Source organism: Oncorhynchus gorbuscha, linkage group LG06, assembly GCF_021184085.1.
Source record: "Oncorhynchus gorbuscha isolate QuinsamMale2020 ecotype Even-year linkage group LG06, OgorEven_v1.0, whole genome shotgun sequence".
Lineage (NCBI taxonomy): Eukaryota > Metazoa > Chordata > Actinopteri > Salmoniformes > Salmonidae > Oncorhynchus > Oncorhynchus gorbuscha.
In genome coordinates this window covers 32,237,579-32,264,964 of record NC_060178.1, presented here as the reverse complement: position 1 = coordinate 32,264,964, position 27,386 = coordinate 32,237,579, and the positions used below count along the sequence as shown (strand labels likewise).

Sequence of the window (27,386 nt, the reverse complement as noted above, 5' to 3'; positions counted from 1 at the left end):
TGTCAGCCATGCTCGTGTCTGTGTGTTACTCACGCAGGAGTGTGTGACTTTGTGCCAGACTACCAGCCGTCTCCCATGACAGACTCAGGCCTGAGCTCCAGCTCCACGTCGTCCAGCATCAGCCTGGGTGCAGGAGTCGTCCCCCTGCCCCACCTCACCCCCACCCTGATCAACGAGGTGGATGTCACCGCAGAGCAGTACGAGAAGGTCAAAGCCCTCATCGAGTTTGTCACCTCCAGGTAGTGCCCGACACTCAACTGCACTACATTTACCTGAAAATCTATTTTTTTTTTGCACTGTATGTGTGTGTCATAGCTCTATATGTCAGTTTGTCTTGTGTGATGTACTGTACCATCATGACTCATTTCTTCATCCAACCCATGCATCTGATCTCGCACTTGCAGCCATGTCTGAAAGGATGGGGTATCGTTCATTTGCATGTGTTTGCGTGTGCAACTACAAACCATTTTTGTCTTGGGGTGAGAATATCAGGGTTCGATGAGTTGTGTGACGATCGTTTGGACTTCCCCTCGTTTTCTCTCCTGATTCGGTCTTGTCTGTCTGTCCTGCAGGAAGCGGGGGCCCCTGTGGAACCATGAGGACGTGTCACCCAAGAACCCCAACATAAAGAGTGCTGACCAGCTGAGCGTGTTCCTCCGACATGTAGTGACAGTCTTCAAACAGTCCCAGTCAGGTCCTTGTGTGTTTGTCACTTCCTTATCCCTCTCTGCTGCACTGACTGTCCTGTCTGTAGCATTTCTTAGCGCTAAAATATTGCCATTAATTATCCCTCTGTTCTTATGTCTAGAATCCTTGTGTTTTTATATTAAATATCTCTGGCGGTTTGTGTTAATCAGGTTTCCAACTGGAGCAGTTGCTGAGTGAGGTAGCGCTGCAAACTGCTCTGTCCTGCTCGTCTCGTCACTACGCAGGACGCTCCTTCCAGATCTTCAGGGCTCTCAAACAACCCCTCACAGCCGCCACGCTTTCTGATGTCCTCTCACGCCTCGTAGAGACAGTGGGCGACCCGGGAGAGGAGGCACAGGTGAGCTTGACCACCCACCGGTATCAAGACAACCACCTTCTAGTATGTCCTTTGGGCTGTCTGCTCTATTAGTTTTCTCACTAACTTCTGATCTCAGATGAGAGGGAGCATAGCCGCTTAAACGGGTACTATACACCAGAGGGTTCAGCCACTCTGACCTGTGATCAGTGTGGCTCAGCAGCTCTGTTAGGAAGCAGCAGCCACTGGGTACTGCAGTATCAGGGGTCGGTTTGTCTCGGTGGTTGACCTCTGCTCCTCTGTCTCCTCAGGGTTTTGTTATCGAGCTGCTGCTGACTCTGGAGTCAGGGATCGACACGCTCGCTGACACCGTCAAGAACTATGACCTCCTCACTGCCTTGGCACAGTAAGTACTGACCAGTTAGATCTGGGCAATTCCACGGTAACAGTGACAATGAGACTCTCTGATTTTTCACATGAAAATGTATGTCTAGCAAAACCAATGATTGCAAAGTTCAGCAAACCATACAACTCCATGCACAAGGACTACTTAACAATTTCCACTGAGAATTTGACAAAAACACGTTTACAGTGAAGATGCAAAGTTTGGTAACAGAATGACGACGGTTTGTGCTGTTTGTTCCGTCATTCTGTTACCAAACTTTGCATCTGCACTGTTCTTCAAGTAAATGTGTTTTTGTCAAATGTTCAGTGGACATTGTGTCTCACGCTGTTACTGTGGAATTTCCCGTCGCTGATACGAACACAATTTTGTCAACTCGAGCTCTCTAAACAAACGCATTATCGACACTTTAAAACCCTGTGTTAGCGACATACTCATTGTCATTTATCCTGCAGGGCCTCTGCCCATGAGCACCTGCTGGGGGCCAAGTTTGCAGCTAAAAGGAAGAGCACAGGCCAGCTGAATCTGAGTAGCGGTGGTCTTTTCCACCAAGGCCACTACCCCCACAGCCACACCCGCAGCAACTCCCTCCGCGCCAGCCTCATGGGTGAACGAAAGGGAGACCGCCGGCGCAGTAATACCCTAGACATAGCCGACCGGCTGGCCGGCAGCCACGGCAACCTAGCGCGAACGCAGAGCTTGTCGTCTTTGCGGGAGGGTGGCAGAGCGGGTCCTGGGGAGGAGGCCATCCCTCCTGTGGACCCATCCAACCTGATGGCCACGGTGTTCTGGATAGCGGCCTCCCTTCTGGAGTCGGACTATGAGTTTGAGTACCTGCTGGCCCTGCGGCTGCTCAACAAGCTACTGGGTCAGCTGCCCCTGGAGAACGCAGACAGCAGGGAGAGACTAGAGAGGGTGCAGGCCAAGCTGAAATGGTACAGCTTCCCTGGTCTGCTGCAGCTCTTCCTCAAGGGCTTCACCTCAGCTTCCACCCAGGAGCTCACCATTCACCTGCTCAACAAGCTCATCAGCGTCTCCCGCCACACACTGGTCGACCCCTCCCAGGTGGCAGGTAAGCGAGCAGGTATTGATCTTATAGATTTTATTCAGCACAAGTTCCTGGCTTCATGCTTGGTAAATGGCACTAATCTCCCTGGAGCCTTCCGGTTGGTTTAGACCTGTTTCTCTTCCTGTGTTCGCTCGGGTCGATCTAGATTCACTTGATCCTGATGTCGTCTGTTGCCGTCTCCTTGTAGGTTTTCCTCTGAACATCCTGTGCCTGCTGCCTCACCTCATCCAGCACTTTGACAGCCCCACTCCGTTCTGCAAGGAGACGGCGGACAAGATAGCCACGGTGTGTGCCGAGGAGAAGTCCGCCACGCTGTCAAACCTGGCCCACATGATGAGCCTGTACAGTGCACACAGCTACTCCAGAGACTGCGCCAACTGGATCAACGTGGTGTGTCGTTACCTGCACGACGCCTTCGCTGAGATCACGTTCAATCTGGTCACATACCTGGCCGAGGTAAGCACCCGCAACACCAGGCTTTCATAGAAGTAGGAGAATCAGAGCTGGCAACTTATTACGTAATCCGTCTACATTACACCCACTGGTTAACCTCCGTTTACAGGAGCTTGTGTTTTTTTTTTATTATGGCAAGTCAGCAGTTGATTGTTGGTCAGCTGGTAATCAGATGTCCAACATCTAACCCATGATGGCTGCTGTTAGCCTGTTCCTTACCCTTCCCCTCTCATCCCCAGTTGCTGGAGAAAGGCCTACCCAGCATGCAGCAATCCCTGCTGCAGATCATCTACAGCCTGCTGAGTCACATCGACCTGTCGGCTGCACCCGTCAAACAGTTCAACCTGGAGATCATGAAGATCATCGGAAAATATGTCCAGGTGAGACCTGGTTTCGCCCTTTAGGTTTCAGCTCAACACTCTGACACTGTTTAGGCCTCATCTCGGAGAGGTTTGAGGAGAATGAACGGGAATTGGCTGATACAGGAATAGAGCTGCCTGACTCAATGTACTGTGTGTCACGTTGCTCTTTCATTTCATCAGATACAGCCTTTGGTGTGTAAGAGAGTGAATATGTGAGGGAGAAAGCCAGAATGACTCCCTCTCTACAGAGTGACACACTTGAAGATTTAAAGCAGGTCATGGATCTCAGGCCATTTGGACATAGTCAGCCAGCCAAGGCTCTTTATAGAAGAGCCTTTTACCAGCCCTGACCCCTGGGCTTGATCTGCTCTTCAGTCAGAGCTGCAGCTGGCCTGACTACCACTCCTACCCTCCCCAGCCTCAGGACAATTCTCCACTCACCGACCTCCACAGCAGTGTGTGCTTTTGTACAAGTGGATTCTTTTGTTAGTATGTTTGAATAAAGACTGTTAATTCAGACCGAGTTCTTTCAAGGTTGCTTGTAAAGGGTTGTCAGCCTGGTCTGAGTAGGATCAAATATGCTGACCCTCAACACAGGGACCCCACAGGGGTGTGTGCTTATTTCCCTCCTGTACTCCCTGTTCACCCATGGCTGCTTGGTCATCGTTAGACTCCAGCCTCCAAAGCCATAGATTGTTCTCTCTGCTTCCGCACGGCAAGCAGTACCAGTGCATCAAGTCAGGCACCAACAGGCTCCTGAACAGCTTCTATCCCCAAGCCATAAGACTTCTAAATATCTAACAGAATGGCTATGTGGACTAGTTGACACTTCTATGTGATTTTGGCACTGTTTCTATGTAAACTCACAGGACTCTATGCACTCGCGCATAACATGCCCACACATTTATACTGACTCTACACACGCACACACACACACTTACTCACATGCAATCATCATTTACGCTGCTGCTACTCTGTTTATCATACATCCTGATGCCTGGTCACCTTACCCCTATACATATCCACCTCTTTCACTCCAGTATCCCTACACATTGTAAATATGGTATTGGAACTGACCCGCTATATAGCTTCTTACTTTTGCGTGTTCTTATTTTTATTTGTCATGCTTTTGTTCTACTTTGTTAGTACTATATTGATTACTGCGTTGTTGGGTTTCAAGCTTTCATGAAAGGCATTTCACTGTACTTGTGTACGTGACATGAGAACTTGAATTAGAAAATGTCATACAGTATCATAGGAGCACTGAAAGACAATATATTTCTTAACTTTCCCTATAACTGAGGTGTCCTCCTAAAACCATTTTAAAATTCCCTCCTATTGACAATCTAACCAACACCACCTCTGTTCCTGTGTGTTCTCCAGAGCCCGTACTGGAAGGAGGCCCAGAACATCCTGAAGCTGGTGGTGTCTCGGTCGGCCAGCCTGGTGGTGCCAGACGAGGTGCAGCGCTCCTACAGCACCGAGTCCTCTGGATCCCCAGAGATCGCCTTCACTCGCATCTTCAACAACTCCTCTAAGGAGCTGCCTGGCAAGACGCTGGACTTCCACTTTGACATCTCAGAGGTGAGGTCTTGCCTGCTCAATGTGTAAATGGACGTTTTTAAACCGTTGTGCTTTGTGTGTTATGTTGTAACATGTTTTTGTATGAAACTGTATATGCTGCTAAAATGTCAATACAAAAGAAGTACCTTTCTCAGACATCTGTCCTGAGCTAGGTCCTTGTTATCTTTTCGTCCTTCTCTGATTGATTGTTTTTTTCACTCTTTCCATGTTTCTCTCACTCGTCTTTTACCTTCATCCCCTACCATTTATCAGAAAATAATCAGACCTGTGTAATCGAGATTGACTGGTTTAACCTTTGACCCCCAGACGCCCATCATAGGGCATAAGTACGGGGACCAGCGCACAGCTGCAGGGCGGAATGGGAAACCGCAAGTCATCGCTGTGACCCGGAGCACGTCCTCCACTTCCTCTGGATCCAACTCCAACGGCCTGGTGCCTGTCAGCTGGAAGAGGCCCCAACTCTCTCAGGTACTTTCAGCCACGGGAAATGTTACGACGTGGTTTGATGTGTTTAACGTTGGAATGTCTCATGCATTTTTTGGTTTATGTTGTCTTATTTCAGAGGAGAACCAGAGAGAAGCTCATGAACGTTCTCTCTCTGTGTGGTCCTGAGTCTGGCGTTCCCAAGAATCCTTCTGTAAGACACCTGGCATGTCAAACTGTGAGCGAGCAGGACTAGTGATCAACTTCAACAAAACATATCCTATCCCTCCACGTGCTTTAATTTGAACATGTTTACCATAACTGTACTCTCTGTCTGTGTTTAGGTGGTGTTCTCCTCCAACGAGGACCTGGACTCGGGTGACCAGCAGACCAGTCTGATCCCCACGGTGGAGGAGGTGGTGAGGGAGGAGGACCTGCAGGGAGAGGATGCAGGAAGTGAGCAGCAGTTTGGAGTCTTCAAGGACTTTGATTTCCTGGACGTGGAGCTGGAAGATGCTGAGGTGAGGGGTGATTTACTGTACACTAGGATAAGTCATCTGTACACACACACACACACACACACCTGTCTTGTATATAATCATTTGCAATAGTCTCTCTGCTGTTGCATCATATTAGATCATGTCGTTGATGGGTGACAATAAATGGTTTCATTCAGTGTGTGTGATTGTGGACTCGTGCACTCAAGTACGTGTGTGTGTGTGTGTGTGTGTGTGTGTGTGTGTGTGTGTGTGTGTGTGTGTGTGTGTGTGTGTGTGTGTGTGTGTGTGTGTGTGTGTGTGTGTGTGTGTGTGTGTGTGTGTGTGTGTGTGTGTGTGTGTGTGTGTGTGTGTGTGTGTGTGTGTGTGTGTGTGTGTGTGTGTGTGTGTGTCTCGGTATGATTTTCTTCCATGTTGTCCTCTAACTGTCCCTACTCTTCCTAACTCACTTTGTTACCTTTCCTCCTTTCCCGCCACAAGGAGTTGCAGGTAAGTTTTGGGCCAGCAAGAGCTGCTCTCCTCAGTGCCCTGGTGGCCCTCTGTCAGTCCATGTGATTGTCACCCTGTAGAAGCACCTGTTTTGTCAGTCTAGAAACAGACAGCCAATGAAGCATGCCACAAATACTTTGTGTTTCATGATTGATGTCGTCCGCACTTTGTCCTGATTTTTCCTCCTCTTGTGCTTTTATTTAGTTTGTCTTTAAAGTTTTGCAGCTCTATGTCCGAAGTGATTAGGGTCAAAGCCTTGAAGAAAAGGCGTTGTTTCCTCCCCTTCCCATTACTGCAAACACAGCTCTTTTAGATGTGGCATGTTAGTGACGTACTTCTGGTTTCTTGTGTACTTGTGCTGTTGTCATCCATCCACATCTTCGACAGATATCTCACACTTCAGTTAGTTCTACTGGTATCTGACTGCTGTTTCCTGTAGGGGGAGAGCATGGACAACTTTAACTGGGGCGTGCGCCGGCGCTCCCTGGACAGCATGGACAAGGGGGAGGGAGACGGGGACACGCCGTCCCTGCAGGAGTGCCAGTACACCGGGAGCACGCCCAGCCTCAACCTCACCAACCAGGAGGACACGGATGAGTCATCTGAGGAGGAGGTACTGAGCGCTAGCCAGATTCTCACCCGCTCTGGCCTCGTAAGTCTCACCCGCCACCAGGGTGCCCCCGTCCCCCTCCCGCCCCCCTCCCGCCCCCATGCTCCTCACACAGCCCGTTGGCATGGTGTGTGTGTGTCCGCTGAGCAGAGCTATTGCAGAGCTGCTACCTTACCCAGTTTGCCCTGGGGCTAGATGCTTGCTTCCGCTGGTAACGGTCACTATTTCCCTCTCTACCCTCCTTCACCCCAATCCTAGATGCTCTACCCTCCTTCACCCCAATCCTAGATGCTCTACCCTCCTTCACCCCAATCCTAGATGCTCTACCCTCCTTCACCCCAATCCTAGATGCTCTACCCTCCTTCACCCCAATCCTAGATGCTCTACCCTCCTTCACCCCAATCCTAGATGCTCTACCCTCCTTCACCCCAATCCTAGATGCTCTACCCTCCTTCACCCCAATTTGCTCTACCCACTTCAAATCCAGATGCTCTACCCCCCACAAACCAGTACCCCCCCCCTTCCCCCAGAAGTTTGTTTTTAGGTAAGTAGAGACCCAAACACTGTACTTCTAAGAATCAGTCCAGCTTTCTGATATGTTAAAGGTCACGAACATAACATATGGGAATCAATGAACTAACTGGGAGATTAGTGACAATGAAGTGAAACTCGAGTCCACAGCATGCCATGTCAAAAACGTATGTAGTCAAGTTACACCTGGCAGAACTTGAGCAGCATGTTCCTTTGTGAGCATGAACCCAATATCATTTTAACCCCCAAACCTCTGGCTGCCTTTCTCTAACGTCTCTTTGCTTTGCTATAAAAAAATGTATACATCTTCCCAGGGTGTTATCGACAATATGTTGTTATTCCTGGAGCTGCTCTTCAGTCTGTGCTGTCTTCTTAGTCCTCCTTTGCGCTTGATAGTGCACTGTGAGACTGATCCTCTAGTGGCCCTTGGGCCCAAACACGGCTCTGTAGTAACTTTTAAACAATGCTACCATGAGCATGCAGCATGTCATTTGTCATTTACATTTGAGTAATGTAAGAATATATCGTTTTTCGAATAACAAGAATGTTTTGTAAGGATGCCTGGAACATAGCAGATTTTTCTTTATTGGTAAACGTCTAACTCTTGTATGCAAAAAAAAAAAAAAAAACTTGCATGTTGAACAATAGAAACGTAACAGTATACTAGCAGATATCCTGGAGACTCGGAGCAGAGGAGACCAGATAATGTATAGAGTTTGGAGGTTTGATTTATTTACTTATTTACTATCTAATTCCAAATGGAAAAGTTGAACCGTACTTTGCGTCCGTCTCTCACTCCAGATGAACAGTGACTCGGCTACGGACGATGCCACGTCCAACCACGTGGACTCTCTGCAGCAATCGCAGGAGTCGTCCAGCAGTGCCTTGACAGAGGAGACCACGGCCCTGCTGCCCCGCCAGGACAGCACTGCACTGGAGATGCCTCGCTCTGACTCAAACAGCAGTCAGCTGCCTGAGGTGCGACCAATCGGGAGAAATAAATCTGGGTGCTCCGGTTCTTTCTAGCGCCTTATCTTCTTCTTTTAACCACTTTCTACCTCTGCTGGGCTCTCTGTCAGTCATGTTTTTTTCACTCCTCTCTCCGCCTGCCTCTAAGGAGAGTGCTGTACCTGGGGTGCAGTGGGCTGGCTCTTGTCCTGCCTGTTCTCTGGACAGGGCCGTAAGGGGTGCTCTCTTTGTTCACATCTCCCTCCGTCTCTTCTCTTTCTCTCTGCTTGTCGCGCTGCTCGGGGCTTGTGGGTGTTGTGGTGGGCTGGCTCTTGCTTTCTCTGATTTAGCTGGTTTGTGGTTCTTGCTTGTGTAAATTGGGGGGGGGGGGGGAGATCATCGTCAATGCTCACCTCAGGCTAGCCGAAACGGTTCACCTCTCAATTTGGAACCTGAACATTCAAAACGAAACCCCGCGTTAAATACGTGCTGCGCATTGGACACCAGCGGGGCAGACCCATATGTGAGTATGAGCTAGTTCAGCCGGCTACGCTAGAGAGCATTGTGACACGACACAGACATGCGTTAGATATAACCAGTGAGGACAGTTCACCAGGGAACACAGTTAGGGAACCCGTAGTCACTAACAGCTTCCATTAGTCCATTTTTATCTCTGCCACTACTACACCTCTTCCACATAATGTTTAGGTTTTGTGTTGATAGTACGCCACTCTTGTTTGTCCCCGACGACCCCATTCTGAATTGACCATCTCATACACACTGACACAGGATGTACATCTGCGGATTGTTCGAGTGAAACTGAGAGGTGGGATTTTCAACGTGGGCTTTCAGTCAGAGAGAACCCCCCCCCAATAATGCGAATAAAGATTCCCTGTGAGCCCCCACTGTCCCCGCCCCACTGTCCCCGCCCCACTGTCCCCACTGTCCCCGCCCCACTGTCCCTGCCCGTACCCATCAGCTCAAGGACATCTCCTCATCATAGGCCCAGCTCTTAGTGTAATGAGCCCCAGATAAAACCATCGATTCTCTTGCTCATCCCCTCCATGACGGCCCGGACGGCCACCGACTCCTAAAAGCTTTCTGTAATGAAACCATCGTGCCTTGGGGACACTCTGGCAGCCTGCCACCTTCTCCTCTCTGCTCCTTAGACCCTTAAATGGAGGGAAACGAGGCACAGACAGAACACGTCCATTTCAATTACATGTTCTTCCATGAACACAGTTGACTTGTAGTGTTTCCTGTCTAATGACGCACACTGTGGTTTAATGCAGGTAACTGCCACCACAGAGCAGTTTGTCATTGTCAGTCGGGTAACAATGTGGCATTGTGTTCAAATGGCACGTTTTATGGTCTTCTGTAGCTAGTCATTTAGTGTGAGCCATAAATCGGTAGTTTATGATCCATCCGTATGGGGTAGAATGCATAGGGCAGGGGAGGACGGCTCATAATAATGAATGGAGGGAATTGTATCAGACGCAGGGAAACCAGGTGTTTTGTGGGAGACCATTCCATTTATTCCGTTCCAGCAATTACCATGAGCCTGTCTTTCCCCATTTAAATGTTTTGTTTTTTTAAGTGACACCCCTGACATGAGTGCAACACTAGATTGATATTGGCCCTATTTCTTTAGCGTGTCCCTTTTTCTAGAGAGACACCAAGTTACAGTATGAGCTTTTTAAAGTGAACATCAATCTCTTGATTTATGCTGACTGTGACCTCTATTTTCTTGAATGTTATAAAATGAGATTAAGCCAGTAATGTTTTTGTCAGGCATAGATAAAGGTTAAGTAGATCAGTGGTTCCTAACCAGGGTTACTGGGAGCCCTGGGGGTACATGGCCAAGACACGGGGGGATTCTTGAGAAGACCCACCAGACTATAAACTCACTGGGGAAGTGAGGGGGTACTTCGGGGGTACTCCAGGCAGAGCAAAATTCAGTTGATGGTACAATAAGCAAAAAAAAAAACAGTTGTCAACCACTGAAGTAACTCTTAGGGAGACTTTTAGAAGGGCTGTCATGCCAACCAACCGGTTCTGAGAGACGAGAGAGAGAGAGAGAGAGAGAGAGAGAGAGAGAGAGAGAGAGAGAGAGAGAGAGAGAGAGAGAGAGAGAGAGAGAGAGAGAGAGAGAGAGAGAGAGAGAGAGAGAGAGAGAGAGAGAGAGAGAGAGAGAGAGAGAGAGAGAGAGAGAGAGAGAGAGAGAGAGAGAGAGAGAGAGAGAGAGAGAGAGAGAGAGAGAGAGAGAGAGAGAGAGAGAGAGAGAGAGAGAGAGAGAGAGAGAGAGAGAGAGAGAGAGAGAGAGAGAGAATGTATCTTTGTATAATGATGTAGTGTGTGTGTATATATCTGACCTCCTGAGCTCCTCCCGCTGGCTGTTTAGGACGGGGTGAGCATGACGGCGGCAGATGAGCTGAGCAGCAGCGTGAGCACGGACACGGGGTTTGGCAGCAGCGCCCCCCCTCTGCCCCCTGAGCTGTGTGACCTCACCGACTCCCACTACGACCTGGACCCGGCCCCCCCTCTCCCACCGGCCATAGACACCCCGCCGGGGTCCCTCTGTGAAGAGAGGGACCCCCTCACAGCCATGCCTCTGCCCCCCATCCTAGACAGCCCCTGTGGCTCTGTGTGTGAGGAGGACGTGACGCTGGCACTGAAGGAGCTTGACGACCGCTGTGAGGAGGAGGAGGCTGACTTCTCCGACATGTCCAGGTAAGTCTACTGACTTTACTGACCAGTATCAGAGGACCTGTATGAGTGGCCATATGTGCGGTGGTTGTGGCCTCTGGTCAGATATCTGTTTGTCGTCAGGTGTATATTGTTGGCAGGTATCATTGATCCCGTCTCGAGATTGTCATCCTGTTTTACATTTGCATACCTGTTTTCAGTTCAGACTCGCATGCGGCGAAGTGGAATCTGGGGGGAGTGAGTCAACAACCAGAGTATTGCTGGCATCAATATCTCAGGTGCCACATACTGCTGACGTGCACTTGAGCAAGGCACTTAACCCCTTAACCTGCTCCAGGGGCACTGCTCTGCAGCTGACCATGTGTTGCTCCCAACCTGTTTTGTGTGTGTGTGTGTGGTGGGTCTTCGTATCATGACAGCAAGTATTGTATGTGCGTTCTGTGTTTTCCAAAGTAATTGATCGAGTGGGCGGCTGAGTGTGTCGTGTCGGGGCTACCTGGCGCCTCTGCGATTTCCCTGGTCTTATGAGCTGCTGTAATGGGTGAGCTCATCTCTGGCTGTTCTCCCACGCGGGCAGGGCTGGTAGTGGGGCTGGGCTGGAGAGGCTGGCATCTCTCTGAAGGTGGGCCAGCTCTGGCTCCTCTCTTTCCTTTTAATATACACGCGCTCATCAAGGTGGACCAACTTCGTCTAGAGGACACTGATCACAGTACAGCCACATACCAACTCTATTCAACTACCAGAGATGTAGAAACCACGTATACACTTCTTGCTTGCTCATTCAGTACACAAGTACTTGAATTAATTTCCCCCATTTCCAAAACCCAGGCAGTTTGATTGATCGCTAGAGGGAATGGCAGTGCTCCTAATGATCCTCCCCCGGAAAACAGAGGGGCTCTGCTGTGTGTGTTTGTGCGCCAACAAGAAAGCTTAACTCGGCAGGAGGTGTTGCGCTGCCTGCTGTGAGATTGGGGCCTTGGTGTGTGTGTGTGTGTGTGTGTGTGTGTGTGTGTGTGTGTGTGTGTGTGTGTGTGTGTGTGTGTGTGTGTGTGTGTGTGTGTGTGTGTGTGTGTGTGTGTGTGTGTGTGTGTGTGTGTGTGTGTGTCAGATGCTGGGCTCAGATAGAGCTCTGCTCTGCATTCCTGTGTGGTACGGTGCCGTGTGCTAGGCAGGCTAGTGCAGCTAGCAGAGAGACTCAGTGTTACTGTGCTGCAGAGAGAGAGGGAGTTAAGGTGAGGATGAGGACGAAGTCTGTGTCCTCCACAGCGCTCGGCAGCACAGGCATCAGATACTTCTACTCTGTCTGCTTCGTCAGGCTGTTCGGTCCCACAGGCCTGTGAGTATCCGTGTGTGTGTGGTTGTGTTAAGATGGTAGGAGAGCCATGTATTCTCTTTGCTCTGTAGTAGAGCTCTGCAAAAGAAACACTGCAGCAGAAACATCTGCAGAGGGAGAGGGGAGGAGGCGAGAGACGGAAGTGTGAGGTTGTTTTGGTTGCAGTCAGAGCGAGGGTGTTTGTGTTTGTGCATTCAGAATTGGGTGAATCCTGTGTGTGTGTCAGTGGTACTAAGACAGACCCTGTGTGTTTGTCTGTTCTCAGTCAGGATGAGGGCGATCAAGATGGTTTCTCAGAGGTCCAGGCCTCTCCGCCCCCCTCACCCTTCCTCTCCGCCATCCTGGCAGCTTTCCAGCCCGTTGCCTATGACGACGAGGAGGACGCCTGGCGTTGCCATGTCAACCAGATGTTGTCGGACACGGATGGGTCCTCTGCTGTGTACACCTTCCACGTGTTCTCCCGGCTATTTAAGGTGAAAGCGTGGAATATGTTTAGTTGTATGTTTTGTATATATTCATGTGTGTTCGCTCTGTTGAATGTGTTATTGTCTTGGTGTCTGCAGAGCACGCAGAGGAAGTTTGGCGACATCACCCACTCGTCAGTGCGTTTCCTAGGAGAGCGGCTGCAGCGAATGGGGAACCAGTTCCTCAGCTCCCTAGAGGTCATGACCTCTCACTCCCAGTGCCCCACGGTGCTGCTGGACGCTGAGACGGTGAGTCTGAGCCTGCTAACCCAGAGATGACCACTTCCTTAATGTGAAGTTATGTTGCATCATTTCTCTGGTTGGGAACCATGACGAAGCTAACTGTAGCATGCTTGTCGGTAAGATATTTTTAGCGACAGCAGCAGTTGTATAATCAGACGTACTTGTTACGCAGTGCAAATGCACTTGGCCTATACTGCAGGGAGTTGACACACTCATGTGATGTTGTATTGTGTAGTTGGTTGTGTCCTGCAGTTGGTTAACGCGTCTGGTCTGTGTCGTAGTTGGTGTCATGTGGACTGCTGGAGACTCTGAAGTTTAGTGTGCTGGAGTTGCAGGAGCACCTGGACACCTACAACGGCAAGAGAGAGGCGGCTGAGGAGGTGAGCTCTCCCCGTTCATCACCATGTACATCTAACGGTTACACACTCGTCCCTAGCTACAGTACTCTGACCTCTAGTTTCCTAAACCCTCAGACCACGCAATCACACATCCTTATTCTATGGCTAATTATCATAGCACATATCTGTTTGCAGACCGGCCCTGCACCAGAACACTGAGTGGCACTTCAATGGCCTCTCATTTATAGTGAGGAAAACCTGAAGGCTCAATGAGCTGTCCGGTTACGCCTCATTTCACCTCCAGCCCAGCTCAGGGAGGAAGAGGCTGAGGGAACAGAACCGAGACAATGAGCTGAGTCATAAGGAGATAAATGTCGGCTGTCGCTTGTCGTCAGGTCAGCCATTGAATCACAGGAGGATATGAGTGGATTTGGCGTCCGTTAGCGTCCTCATTGCTAGCGACATCCTCTGCTGACGGGCTAAAAATATTCTCTGGCGCTCCTAAATCAGTTAGAGGGTTGGACAGGAGGGAGGGAGGGAGGATGGAGGGGGGGGGGGTAAAGAGGACAGATGAGATTGAGAGAGAGGGCTCCAGGATGCAGGGGCGCTAATTGAATGAGACTGGTGCAGTTCCTGGAGGATTGGTCTCCACCCCCCTGCACTGGAACCAACCCTCTTTAATTCGCTAAGCACAGCACTCTTATTAAATCTACCCCCCACCTGACCCCTGCACAAACACACACTCGGCGAAAGAAAAAAGACAATTTCATGACGTATTCTCTCCTTCATCCCATTCACACAGTGGCTGGAGAACTGCAGGAAGACGTTTCGTGACAAAGACGGCAACCAACAACCAACCAACACTCAAGCCCAGGTATGACTAACCCACACACATCTAAACACAGAAACTTTTCGTCTTTCAGGAAATGTGACGACAGTCTGAGTGCCTTTTCGAACACAGTCAAACAGTCGATACGCATGATAAAACACGCCTGTTTGAGAACAAAAAAATGTTTCAGAGAAAATCTTTACGCGTCAAAGCTAATTAATCTCCCCTCGTCCTCAACACCATATTTTAACATCCCGCAAGCTCAGTGATATAATCACTACTGAACTGTCCACTGGTCCTGAAGCCAGTATTACTTCAGCTCATCATGGTAGATGTAGCTGATCTGAGGACAGCTGAGAACCTCTACCGTGCGGTCTCCTCCTGTCCCCTGATAATGTTTAGTACTCTGACACCGCTGCTGGAGGTTATAGATTTATTGCCTCTTTGCTTGCCCCCCCCCCCTTCAGGTCAGAGGACATGCTTGGCTGTGAAAAATGAGCTATTACAGACTAAAGCTCTGTTGTACTCTCATCAGCAGAGGCACATACTCATTCGCTGCTCTCTTCTACTTAATGCTCTCCTACTTATTGCTCTCTTTTCTCCCCCTCTTGGCTCTCTCTTCTCCCCTCTTGGCTCTCTCTTCTCCCCTCTTGGCTCACTCTTCTCTCCCTCTTGGCTCACTCTTCTCCCCCTCTTGGCTCTCTCTTCTCCCCTCTTGGCTCTCTCTTCTCTCCCTCTTGGCTCTCTCTTCTCTCCCTCTTGGCTCTCTCTTCTCTCCCTCTTGGCTCTCTCTTCTCCCCCTCTTGGCTCTCTCTTCTCCCCCTCTTGGCTCTCTCTTCTCTCCCTCTTGGCTCTCTTCTCTCCCTCTTGGCTCTCTCTTCTCCCCCTCTTGGCTCTCTCTTCTCCCCCTCTTGGCTCTCTCTTCTCCCCCTCTTGGCTCTCTCTTCTCCCCCTCTTGGCTCTCTCTGTCTATATCCTGCTCTCTGTTTTCCATCTCTGTATTTATACACTGCTTTGACTTGAACACACTGATCCTAGACCAGCTAATGTGTGCTGTGTTATCTGAGAACCACTGTTGGGACTAAGCCTCCCCCTGACCTGGGAATGGGCGTTATGATGGAGGGGTTGTTACCCCTCCCCTCCTCGTCTGTCAGGTCACTGTATCAGGGTTGCGATGTGAAGGCTCACTAATTCTTGGTCTTTCTCTCTTCCTGTTTTGTTTGTTTGTTTTTGTGACCTGCTCACCCTCTTGCTTAGCAAATGGAAAAACTAGCAGTAAGTGGTTCTCTAAGTATTCTAGACTCCAATATAATCATGATGTCCGGACTACACACTGACCATCTCATCCCTCTCCGCGGGTACCTGCCGCAGTCGTCAACCAACCAAGGCCTGGGCCCTCCCACTCTGACTCCACCTCTCTCTCATATATCTAAATCATTTCCCCAAGCCTACTGTTTCTCATCATTGGCATGTATGCAGATATATGCTCTACTTTTGGCTTCGCCTTGGCTGAATAATCTTGTCAATGTCTTAACCCCTCCCTCATCCCTACTGATTTACACAGCAGATGTAAAATTGCGCAAATGAAATCATGATTGTGGTAGTTGTCTGCCTGATTTGAGAGGGGGATGTTGCCCTGGGTTACAGGGAGGGGAAGAGGATGGGGAGAGAGCTGTGAAGCCATGTTTAGTCTACCTTCATTTTGCATGCATATTGCACCATTTCCATATCTGTTCAAATTCCCATTCTCTTCCATGTTTCCTGCATTAGAGAGAATGTTTTGGTCATTCCAGTAACATATTTGGTCGGTTTAGCTCTGTGGTTGGACAGACCTTACCCATAGAGGTCGTGACAGACAGGTGGTGATGGTCTTTGTATAACCCAGTCCTCCATGGCTAATAATGATGCCGACCTCTGATTGGTTAGTAGCTAGTTAATAGGGCTAGACTGTAACCTAGGCCTCGTCGGTTCTCTTTAGGGCAGGGGTCTCCAACAAGTCGATTACAGCCCACCGATGAGTAGCTCACCAAACAATTCTGAAAGTACACTGTATATGCAAAAGTATGTGGACACCCCTTCAAATGAGTTGATTCGGTTATTTCAGTCACTTCCGTTGTTGACAGGTGTATAACATCAGGCACATCGGCATGCAATCTCCATAGACAAACATTGGCAGTAGAATGGCCTTACTGACGAGCTCAGTGACTTTCAACGTGGCACCGTCATAGAATGCCACCTTTCCAACAAGTCAGTTCGTCAAATTTCTGCCCTGCTAGAGCTGCCCCTGTGAACTGCTGTTATTGTGAAGTGTAAGCGTCTAGGAGCAACAACGGCTCAGCTGCAAAGTGGTAGGCCACACAAGCTCACAGAAGGGGAGTGCTGAAGCGTGTAGTGTGTAAAAAAAAATATATAATAATTGTGGGTACTCAGTTGCAAACTGCCTCTAGAAGCAACGGCAGTACAATAACGGTTCGTCGGGAGCTTCATGAAATGGGTTTCCATGGCCGAGCATCCGCACACGAGTCTAAGATCACCATGTGCAATGCCAAGCGTTGGCTGGAGTTGTGTAAAGCTCGCCGCAATTGGACTCTGGAGCAGTGGAAACGCGTTCTCTGGAGTGATGAGTCACGCTTTACCATCTGGCAGGCCAACTGACAAATCAAGGTTTGGCAGATGCCAGGAGAATGGAACCTGCCCAAATGCATAGTGCCCTCTGTTAAGTTTGGTGGAGGAGGAATAATGGTCTGGGGCTGTTTTTCATGGTTCAGGCCCCTTAGTTCCAGTGAAGGGAAATTTAAAGCTACAGCACACAGTGACATTCTAGATGATTCTGTGCTTCCAACTTTGTGGCAACAGCATGACAATGCCCCTGTGCACAAAGCGAGGACCATACAGGCATGGCTTGTCTAGACTGGTGTGGAAGAACTTGTCTGGCCTACACAGAGCCTTGACCTCAACCCCATCTAACACGTTTGGGATGAATTGGAATACAGACTGCGAGCCAGGCCTAATCTCCCAACATCAGTGCCCGTCCTCACTAATACTCTTGTGGCTGAATGGAAGCAAGTCCCCGCAGCAATGTTCCAACATCTAGTGGAAACCCTTCCCAGAAGAGTGAAGGCTGTTATTGGAGCAAAGGGGGGACCAACTCTATTTTAATGCCCATGATTTTGCAATGAGCTGTTCAACGAGCAGGTGTCCACATACTTTTGATACATGTGATTTCCACGCGTCCTGCCGCAAACTGTCATAATCAAATCTCAGTAGTATCAGACACCGCAAGCTCCCAGCTACTATCTAATCAACGCAACATTGACATTGTCCCACCCCTGGTTAGCTACTATTGGCTTGAAAAGCCAAACCTAACTCTATCTGCCAATTAAGTTCCAGCAATATTGCCCCTTTCTTTGTGGTGCGGGAGTTTGTCTATCACTCTGCGTTTAGCTAGTTGATGTGGCACGTCTCGTGGGTTGACAAATACTTCCCCCAAAAATGTCTCAATTAAATGTTATCTGCAAAGTAGGCTTGTCTGGCATAAGTATATCAGGAAGTACTGTATATCATTTGTATCTGTTATTTGCAAACATTGTCATGAAATGAGCAGCAGCAGTAGTACAGAACCATCACTAGACTGGCACATTAGAAATCACACCAGGTGCGCAAGTAAAGGGCCAGGTGCGCAAGTAAAGGGGAATTACACCTTTTTTTTTTTTTTTTTCAGACCCTCCCAAAAAAGTCTTCTGTTGTGATTTAAGCATTGGCATCGATGCAGAACATCAATTTAAGAGTGGGGGAAATATATATGTATGTATGTATGTATGTATGTATGTATGTATGTATGTATGTATGTATGTATGTATGTATGTATGTATGTATGTATGTATGTATGTATGTATGTATGTATGTATGTATGTATGTATGTATGTATGTATGTATGTATGTATGAGAGAAAATAAAACTGAAAACATAATTTGGGAAAGAAATCACAGATTTTATAGGGCCCGTCGTGGAGTTGTTTATACTCCAAAGGTGTATTGACAGAACACCGCGCACTACTTTTTCTTGTACACTAAGGACTCAGGGAAGAGTTGCGGGGGGAGAAAGTGCCTATTTGAAAGCTCAAAATAAGTAGCTTGCAACGTTTAAATGTTTTTTTTAAGTAACTCATGGTAGAAAAGGTTGGAGACCCCTGCTGTAGGGACGTCGCTCCGTGCCTTGTTAACCCTTTCATCTCCTCTCCCGTTAGTCTCTAACCCAGGATATCCGTCCGTCTGATCATGTGACCATTATGACCTGGTGTGGCTGGTGTGTTACTGTCTGCTCTCTCTCTGTAGGAGCTGGAGCTGTGTCGCAGGCTCTACAAACTGCACTTCCAGCTGCTGCTGCTCTTCCAGGCCTACTGCAAACTCATCAGTCATGTGGACACCATCAAGAGAGAGGCAGAGGTGAGACAGAGCAAGGGGTTTGCCCCCAAACACTTTACTCAACAGGGCCTGTGTGGTGGGACACTCCATGTGGGTGGTACAGAAGGGCAGCATGAATACAGTTCTAGGCTGTGTTAATAGGGGTTAGTTGTCATTTATTTACATGCCAAAAAGAAACCTCGCTCGTCACCCACTCAAGCACACTTGGAGTGTTTCACGTCACACGCACCATTGTGTGTGCTAGGTCAACACAGAGAGGGTGTGTTCGTTGATTTCCCTTCCCCAATGAGCTCTTTAGTTGTACTTCAGGTTGGTTTCAGGAAAGCTTGAGACATTGAGGCCCCCTGCATTTTCCCACATCTTCCCTGAAAGGAAAACAAGCAGTGACAACGCACACGCTCAATTAAACTTACTTGCTTCCTGTGTATATACACTGAGTGTAGAAAACATTAGGAACACCTGCTCTTTCCATGACAGACTGACCAGGTAAATTCAAGTTAAAGCTATGATCTCTTATTGATGTCACTTTGTAAATCCACTCCAATCAGTGTAGATGAAGGGGATGAGACTGGATTGTGTGTGCCTGCCATTCAGTGGGTGAATGGGCAAGCTTATGCTTTTTGGAATGAAAGATACTGTAACGGCAAAAGTCGATCTGTAAAAGTCATGAGCCGCTTTTGTAGATGACAATGTACAAATGTGCCCCGGAGAAAAGATCTAAACATTCTCCAAGATACCTCCACGTATATGCTCTTTCTCTCACGCGCTCGCACACAATTTTGGCGACCAGACATACAAGCACTCAGACATAGTGACAGTCAGGCACTCTCTCAGTCCCTATCTAGTGGTTCTGCCGCTGTCTAGCCCTGCTGTCTTATGGCTTTTTACTGGAGATAAATCTCATTAAATCCCCTGAATGAGAGTGAATCATTTCTCACATGGAGAGATGAGGTCAGATATTTCAATTAATCACATCAATACTAATTGCATTGCTTCATTGACTTTCTAGACAAGTCTTGCACGTGCCCGAATACACGTGAGATTATCTCTGTGGTTATCTGACCTTTTTTTGTGTGTCTCCAAGGTGACCAACATGTCAGAAGAGCTGGCCATCCTTGAGAGCTGTTTGAAGCAGGTGGAGTCGGGGGTTGATGGACAGGAGGATGTGGGCGTGTCGGATGCCTCCCAGACCAGTACGGAGACAGCCATCCAATCACTGATTGAGACCCTGAGAGCCAGAGACTTCGGCTCTGCCCTCACACAGGTCAAAACCTTCAGGTAAAGAAACAAAGGACTACATCTTTTCTACCCTACACCTATTCCTCGATGTATAGACTACACAGGCATGCGTCTAGACTTCTGTCCTGATGCTCTCTTCCTCCTCCCTCTCCTCCACTAGGTCTCTGTGGCCTAACGACATCTTTGGGAACGAGTCAGACGACGCGGTCCAGACACTCCTGCACATCTACTTCCGTCACCAGACGCTGGGCCAGACAGGCTGCCTGGCAGTGGTGGGGCCCAGCAGGGACCTGTCCCAGGCCAGCGGGCGCCTCATGGAGCTCAACCTGCAGATCAGAGAGGCTCTGAGCCAGGCCCAAACCTGCCAGGCCCCCCAGACCACAGTGGTCAGCACTGGACTGTGAGCCTTCAGGCCCAAAGACTGGACTAGTCTAGACTGGACTGCAGTAGACCTCTCCTGTACCACTCACAGCTTCCATCTGCTCTGGAGGCTGGGGAGACAGTGAGGTGTTTTTGGGGAGGACAGAAGAGACTCCACCTAATAAGGGCTAAAGGATGTGTGGGAATAGCTGTGACTCATATTAATATATATATTACATATATAAAATACTTTAAAAGCTCGTATCTGTTTTCCCAGAATAAGCCACCTTGCCAAATTCAGCTGCAATAAGTTGGGGTATTATGTGACTGGTGAAGACTGGCCCAGGAGCGAGAAGTAGGAAGGAGACAATGGGGATGATGATGCTAAACTGGAAGCGTTTTGGCGGAAATTACCTGATGGGTCTCCCATATTGGCCAGTTGCCTCCTCAGCCCCAGTCAGGAGACTGGTTGGGGTTTGAGGTTCGGTCAGGGAGATGGGGTGTTCTTGTAGCAGAGGAGTTGGAGCATGGGCGCCTTGGGAGTCGGTCCGGAAGGAAACCGGATGGCTTTGTGAGAGGACAGGGCAGTCCTTGTCAAGATTCATAAACAAACACAAAAACAAAGGAAAAAAAAAGTTTTCAAAAGCATGCTTGAAAGAGAGAAGCACTGCAATAATATTTTTTGAGAAATGTACTATTTTTTATTAGAGCTAACATCCTAGGTTGTAAATTTTAGGGTATTTAACATGTAATTGTAATCCTAGGGGAGCTATGTCCCCCTTCCCTTAGGGACTGGAAAAAGATAAATTGATCTGTTTATTCACCTGCGTTGGAGACTAGCATCATCTTCAGCAGGTCTTCTAATGAAACTCACTCTGTAACCAAATAAGTAGCTGCCTGTAGAGACTTTAGGCTGTGTGGTATATATTCTTGTATACACAAATGCATATAATTGCACAGAAGTGCAGACTGGCTACAACTCATTATGTAAACATCTAACTTATTTTACTCTGTATATATTTTAGAAAATGTAAAACCAGTTTTCCCCTTGTACTTTTGTTGCACTGTTAATCCGAATAGGATATATGAATCTGATGTGAGAAAGATAGCTGATATTGAGTCACTAATGACCCACTCCACTATTATAATCCTGTCACACGAACTTTAACATTTCCCAAAGATTGGCCTGCCTGGCTGGGATTGTGGGTCAGAGTAAATTGGAACTGGTTAAAGGCGCTAGCTAGCATAGATTCTGCTTCCTGTTGGACTGCCACAGCCCAACCAAGCCCAGTCCTATGCATTCCTTCTCTCCACTGTGATCTCCATGTTGGCCCTGGAACAGGCTCCTCTAAAAAGACATGAGGGGAAATGTGTTTATCCATGTTGGCTGCACACAGCTGCACTGATGGTGTACCACGGCCCTGTGTTCATCCATGTTGGCTGCGCACAGCTGCACTGATGGTGTGCCACGGCCCTGTGTTCTGAGGGGAAACTGCCATTAAGGCTCTGCTTATGCTTCTGAAAAGGCACTGCTTGATGTCAGTGTTGCAGGAAACTTGTCATGGCACATTGTAAACGATCACTGTACTCATTCCTCACAGAACTCGTCTGTTGCATTTGAATGCTGATTTTAGTTATTTAACAGATTTTCCTGGAAAATTGTTTAATTGTAGGGATGCATTACCAATATACTTTTGTCATCTCACATACCAAGCCTTCTCTCTGGATAAATAAAAACTTGACCATATGAATGTTTCAGACTATTGTTATTTAAAGGCCCATTGCAGACAGGTTTGACTTTTCAATGGAAATAACACTAAGAACAAGTCCATGTTAATGAGACCAGACAATCCTATAAAATTACATCTGCATTAAGCTCCAGTAACCGCACTCAATGAATGGCTGGCTAGTCAGGCCATCCTCAGTAAACAGGTCATGTGCATAGTGATTAGCGTCTGAACCACTGACACGCCATGCTAGACAGGGAGAGAAAAATGCAAGAGAATGTAGACTGCTGAGTATTGCCACTTTATTTCACATTCAGAAGTGTTTTCCTGCAATCACTATCATAATGAAAATAAAGGCATAACAGAAAATAATGAAATCCAAAAGTATTCTCCTCCAGCCCAGAGCCTCTTTAAACAGGGGCTTCTCTGGGCTGCAGGACTTAGATGTGACAGTTCATGTGCAGGTTCCTGCTAGATGATGTATTTGAAACTGAAGGTGCGGTCACAGGAGAGCCGCTTGCCCTTACACCTGCCACACAGATCCTGTCTGTGGGGGCGTTTGGGGTCAATGTGGCGAGGGGTCACTTCGCACACACAGCGTGACTTGTTGCAAGTCTGTGGAGACAGAGGACATGGTTAAGTGGAGGACCCAAGTTTAGTGTCAAGTCATGATTTGTCAGTTTAACAATGCACAGTATAGTACAGAAGCCTAGATCCTTAACCTGGCAGGTGATGTTCTCGACCCGGTAAGGATTGAAGGACTTCTGGCACGTTCTACAGAACTGCTTGAAGTAGACCTGAAACGGAGACAGCACTTGATAAGAGGCACTACCAGTGTAGCAGCAGTAGTCATACGCCAGGGATTGAATGGACCAGTTTACTATACCTTGCTCGTTCCTTGGACGCACCAAACATATGCGCTCTCCCAACGCAGGTTGCAGTCTCTGCAGTGATAGTACCCATACTTCTGCTCCAGAAACTAGGAAGGCATCGAGTCAAGTCAAAATGCGAATTACATAGAGCATCTTGGTCTAGACGGCCACTACACAGCCACCTTTAAAATTACTCATGTCAAATGTTTGTTTTGAGTCTTTCAGACTGGCCGACTAAACTACCGTCAGCGTTTGGGGCTCACCTGAAACCTCACGCGGGTCTTGACTTCCGATCCATCCTGATCGGCTTTGACATCCTCGGTCGTAACTGACCGGTCAGTCTTCTTACTAGTTTTTTTACCTGGCCCAGTCTTTTCGTCCTTTGCCTTTTCTGTTCTGTCCTCTGCAGACTTTTCGCCTTTATTCTTTTTCCCGGCCTTCACGGTTTCAGGTGGGTCAACGGTCTGTGCTTCACTCGGTCCCCCTTTGTCGTCTTCTAGAAAATATGCAAGTCTCCTAGAAGCGACAGGCGAGTAGACGGCCAGTGTGCGAGGGTAGAGCACGCCTCCCACGGAGCTGCCTGGACTACCCGCAGGGCTACCGGGTGCCTGGGCCTCCTGTTTCCTCTTGCGCAAAACGTCTCGCTTTCCGGTCATGAGAGTCCTTGGGCCGAGGGAACACTGCACGGAGACATCCTTCTTCGGGTTGACCTGCACAGCGACATCTTTAGTATTTGCTTTTCGTAGCCTCGGTGTAAGATTGGGGTTTATTTGAGACAAGATTGATTTAAGTTGCGCGCGCTGGTGGTTATCAAAATAGTCCTCTGTAGCCACATAGTTGGCCAAATAATTGTTTCTCCAGCCCGCACCTTTTGGTTTGGGATACCTGCCAGAATAAGGGTTGTAAGATGAATAGGAATAACTGTCGATCGACTCGTCTACATATGTAGCCATTTTTTTCTTAGCCAACTTGGGTTATTTGGTTTACCGATTTAAATAGATTGACGAGACACGATTTCATTAATTGTACGCAGGTGTGGCAGTCCTCCTAAATTGGCCTCCAAGACCAATCCGCAAATATAACGGAACTCCGCAAGATTACAGAATGCAGAAGTGTCAGTAGATATTTTATTTTTCCTATATCATATATATTTTAATATACATTGATAAACATATACACAATTGTATATTTTACAAACGGGTTGTCACCGTACATATATGGTGATATGGAGTAGTTAGGTTTTGTTGAAGAATTGTACTGCATGATTTTTATTCTTGAACTGAAACCATAGGCACCAAAACATGTACCCTTCGACTTGAATACTTGCTTTGAATGCAAAACAGCCATTGACAATGTTAGCTATGTAGCTCATGATCATGTTTGACTTTACAAGCAAGTGAGATGATACATTTGGTAAACCGCTGTTGTCCTGCATCAGTGATGCGAGAGTGGATGAATATATTTTATGAAATCCATTTTCACAGCCATTTTGATTCATACACAAGATGTTGAAGTCAGCTCAGATGTGTTTTTTTACCTCTATGAACCTGTTCATAATTGTTTTTATGGTCTTATGAATTGCTTCAATATATATTTTGTGTCATTCTCTCACTTCATAAATAGTTGCAGTCTTCTGTCCTGTCATGAGACACACCCATAGAGTTTCTGCCCGCCGGGATTTTTTTTGATAGTGACGTCATGAGCGGACCTGAATGTCTTTATGCGCCACTCCGTCGTCGTCTCATGCGCACTAAACAGGAGTAGAGTCCGGACAAGGCTCCAGCATGATGAGATTTGGGTCACTCGTGGTGACCGCCCCGTAAGAAGTGTCAAAGCCCATATCCTCGTCTTCAAACCTATTATATCCAATATCTCTGTTGTCCCCTGTTGGGATTGTGTCCGGTTTGTGTAGAACCTCTTTCCTGTACATCCGGTAGGCCAGGATGATGATGCCGGCCTCGGCGGCCTGGAAGAGGGCGTAGAGCAGAGGGAACATATACATGCCCCCCATCAGCTGTGGTGGAAAGGCCATCTTCAGGATGGCTGTGCAGAGCTGCACGTTCTGGCACCCGGTCTCCAGGGACACGGTCCTGCGGATGTTGGGCGGGAGATCGAAGAGGGTGGCCAGGCCGTAGCCTGCAGCGTAGCCACAGGCAGGCATCAGGACAGCCACCACATAGACAGACGGAGGGATGGTGGCCAGCAGCTCTGGCCCCAACATGGCCCCCGTCATGATGAACAGCATCACCAGGGTCACCAGCAGAGACCACAGAGACAACTGGGGAAACAAACAGCACGGAATCAACACAGGTTTTATGACAGCGACGTTCTCTACATCCAGGTTGTTTTAGAAGGGTAGAGGGAAGAAACAATGGACGCATTTTCAGGACATTCAAACAGAACCAGTATTATTAAGGAGCAAGGGAAAGCCACAGGGGAGCGAGGTCCACTTGAATGGATGTTGTTTCTTGCCATCCTTTCCTCTCTGTGGATCTATCATCCAGTTCTGACTCTGTCACACATCTCGTGCCCCTCCCTCTCCCGTCTGAGCGGCCTTTAGATACATTCGTCTGAAAGGGAGGGGCAGAGGGGCTCTCCCTGACAGTACTCTGCCTCTGATGTCACTGTGCAATGTGGGCAGGCTTTTGTCGGCACTAAGAGCTAGACATGAAAAATGACTCAATGGGTACAATGTCACACTAGTGATTATAAAGTCAAAATATCCACAATTGACTTTTACAAAAATGTTGATTTATTTTACTCGCAAAACTACCCTGTTTAATCATAAAATGTACTATTTTAGTCTTGTATGTCATTCTTAATGTAACACCTAGAATCAGGAAGTAATTGAGGTAATCTTACATTTGTATTCTTTATATAGTACCTAGGTCTAATACATTTTATTGATGAACTTCGTGTAATATCATATTTCTAAACTAAACTATAAAAAGGAAAAGGGCAGAGGAATATAACAAACCAGCTTTTCACTGTCTGTCTAAAGTATGTGCCAAGTGCTCTCAATCTCACAATGAACCAGTCATCTCTAAACCTTCCTCTATACCGGACCCTGTATACCTTTAAAACGATGTCCGCCGCCCGGTTGTAACGGTACCGCAGCACGACCCCCAGGCCAATTGGGATGAGAGTGCTACAGAGGGTGAGGATGATCGCGCCGAACGGCATCAGGTTGACCACCGGGGTGTTGATCCAGGCGCGGCTATATATCCACAGACATAGAGGCATCAGAACCAGCGCTAGGACCGTGGAGGAAATGGTCATGATGATGCTGAAAACAGAAAGACAAAAGTGAATCACACCATCACATTAACTTTATTCGAGCCCCCAAAAGCAGAGTGACCAGTACATTGTGTCTGGTTTGTGTTACGTTTTAGAATGGTGGACAAATATTAAATGATGGGTCCTCAAATAATCCTCAAATAATGGCATCATGTTCTATTTAATAAATGAAGATGTGTTCAAATCCATCTTTTTTGAAAATCTGGACCACAAGTCCCAACAGTATGCTATGCTGGAGATACGAATGTGCGTAAAATTTCATTTGAATTGTCATGCGTAAAATTCTACCAATATGCGTAAAATTCAAGTAATAGCCTACGTGTGCCTAAACTTCGAGTTATAGGCATCGTGAATAAAGTTCAATATCAGACAATATATCAATGAATATAGGTTTAGGTTTCCATTCATCCAAGTAGGCTATAAATTGAGATCATTTTATTTGCGTGTTATAGTCCACTTGGAAAGGTGGGAGATAGTTGTATTCGTTCCTTTAGTTACCTCAAATTCATCTCCCCGTTCACTAATAACGACATGATGTTGGATAGGTTTCCTCCTGGACAGCAGCCACACAGTAGCACGGCCATAGCCGCCACATCGTCGAGAGAGAATGCCAAAGCAAGCAGGAAGGCGACCAGGGGCATGATAACAAACTGGCACACTAGCGCCAGCAGAACCCCGATGGGTCTGCGGATATGTTCCCCAAGCTGACTCACATCTACCGTACACCCAAGGCCCAGCATGGTGAAGCACAAGACAATCCCTACAAACACATTGATTCCGTGACTTAGCGGGGAATCCCAAAAAGCAACCACCAAGTGAGCAGGTTCCGTCGGTGGCAGCTTAGCCCGAAGCCCAGCAGCAAACGCAGTCCTTAGAGTGTTGACTTTCAGAGATACCGGGTCGTTCGTTACGCGTAATTCTGTCATGGCGAGCTCATCTGTGAACCCTTCGTAGAGTCGGGAGATGGTGTCATTCATGGTGAAGTTGAGGAATTCTGTTAGGCCAGCAGTTGGAACATCAGTGACCACTACACTTGGTTTCTCCATCGCCTTACCAGGGTACAGATGCTCTCCACAGTCGGTGTCCACCTGAAGGTGTCAGTGCGTAAACTGTGGTCCCCTAGCGGTGCATCGTCATTGCGCGCTGTCACCAATGACAGAGGAATAAACTCGAGGCTCAAAG

At 48.0% G+C, this 27,386-nt stretch overlaps 3 protein-coding genes across 20 annotated transcripts in view; 1 reads left to right on the top strand and 2 right to left on the bottom strand.

The window, feature by feature from the left end:
* The window catches only part of LOC124037843 (protein furry homolog-like), a 91,351-nt gene extending 69,296 nt beyond the window's left edge, over nt 1-22,055 (top strand). For 6 of the 18 annotated variants that reach the window (XM_046352988.1, XM_046352980.1, XM_046352971.1 and 3 more), the window contains 24 exons: nt 38-239; nt 573-694; nt 858-1,045; nt 1,315-1,409; nt 1,862-2,490; nt 2,663-2,931; nt 3,168-3,308; nt 4,674-4,874; nt 5,181-5,342; nt 5,437-5,535; nt 5,642-5,818; nt 6,275-6,283; nt 6,723-6,935; nt 8,226-8,402; nt 10,774-11,102; nt 11,279-11,356; nt 12,677-12,884; nt 12,975-13,124; nt 13,400-13,498; nt 14,259-14,330; nt 15,543-15,560; nt 18,620-18,730; nt 19,794-19,987; nt 20,109-22,055. In XM_046352988.1, coding sequence (XP_046208944.1) covers nt 38-239; nt 573-694; nt 858-1,045; nt 1,315-1,409; nt 1,862-2,490; nt 2,663-2,931; nt 3,168-3,308; nt 4,674-4,874; nt 5,181-5,342; nt 5,437-5,535; nt 5,642-5,818; nt 6,275-6,283; nt 6,723-6,935; nt 8,226-8,402; nt 10,774-11,102; nt 11,279-11,356; nt 12,677-12,884; nt 12,975-13,124; nt 13,400-13,498; nt 14,259-14,330; nt 15,543-15,560; nt 18,620-18,730; nt 19,794-19,987; nt 20,109-20,352 — 4,187 coding nt within the window. In that variant the 3' untranslated portion in view covers nt 20,353-22,055. The remainder of the gene's footprint in view (nt 1-37; nt 240-572; nt 695-857; nt 1,046-1,314; nt 1,410-1,861; nt 2,491-2,662; nt 2,932-3,167; nt 3,309-4,673; nt 4,875-5,180; nt 5,343-5,436; nt 5,536-5,641; nt 5,819-6,274; nt 6,284-6,722; nt 6,936-8,225; nt 8,403-10,773; nt 11,103-11,278; nt 11,357-12,676; nt 12,885-12,974; nt 13,125-13,399; nt 13,499-14,258; nt 14,331-15,542; nt 15,561-18,619; nt 18,731-19,793; nt 19,988-20,108) is intronic. The other 12 variants (XM_046352982.1, XM_046352979.1, XM_046352984.1 and 9 more) reach the window with 10 other exon arrangements.
* A 260-nt stretch (nt 22,056-22,315) lies between these two features.
* Nucleotides 22,316-23,910, bottom strand: LOC124037099 (zygote arrest protein 1-like). The gene is made up of 4 exons (XM_046351745.1): nt 23,171-23,910; nt 22,922-23,014; nt 22,758-22,832; nt 22,316-22,650 (listed from the first exon to the last, which is right to left on the bottom strand). The coding sequence occupies exons 1-4, from the start codon at nt 23,858-23,860 to the stop codon at nt 22,507-22,509; spliced, it is 1,002 nt and encodes a 333-aa protein (XP_046207701.1). The 5' UTR covers nt 23,861-23,910; the 3' UTR covers nt 22,316-22,506.
* A 147-nt stretch (nt 23,911-24,057) lies between these two features.
* Nucleotides 24,058-27,386, bottom strand: LOC124037098 (sodium/bile acid cotransporter 4-like). Its single transcript, XM_046351744.1, has 3 exons — nt 26,703-27,386; nt 25,983-26,193; nt 24,058-25,185 (listed from the first exon to the last, which is right to left on the bottom strand). The coding sequence occupies exons 1-3, from the start codon at nt 27,248-27,250 to the stop codon at nt 24,658-24,660; spliced, it is 1,287 nt and encodes a 428-aa protein (XP_046207700.1). The 5' UTR covers nt 27,251-27,386; the 3' UTR covers nt 24,058-24,657.

Excerpts from the sequence above, each read along its gene's own strand:
- LOC124037099 (XM_046351745.1), bottom strand. The coding sequence starts at position 23,860 with ATGGCTACATATGTAGACGAGTCGATCGACAGTTATTCCTATTCATCT. Across the intron at positions 22,833-22,921 it reads GCGTCCAAGGAACGAGCAAG|GTCTACTTCAAGCAGTTCTG; the intron begins GTATAGTAAACT and ends TCTCCGTTTCAG. Across the intron at positions 22,651-22,757 it reads TCGAGAACATCACCTGCCAG|ACTTGCAACAAGTCACGCTG; the intron begins GTTAAGGATCTA and ends CTGTCTCCACAG.
- LOC124037098 (XM_046351744.1), bottom strand. The coding sequence starts at position 27,250 with ATGGAGAAACCAAGTGTAGTGGTCACTGATGTTCCAACTGCTGGCCTA. Across the intron at positions 26,194-26,702 it reads AACGGGGAGATGAATTTGAG|CATCATCATGACCATTTCCT; the intron begins GTAACTAAAGGA and ends TTCTGTTTTCAG. Across the intron at positions 25,186-25,982 it reads CGGCGGACATCGTTTTAAAG|TTGTCTCTGTGGTCTCTGCT; the intron begins GTATACAGGGTC and ends TTGTTTCCCCAG.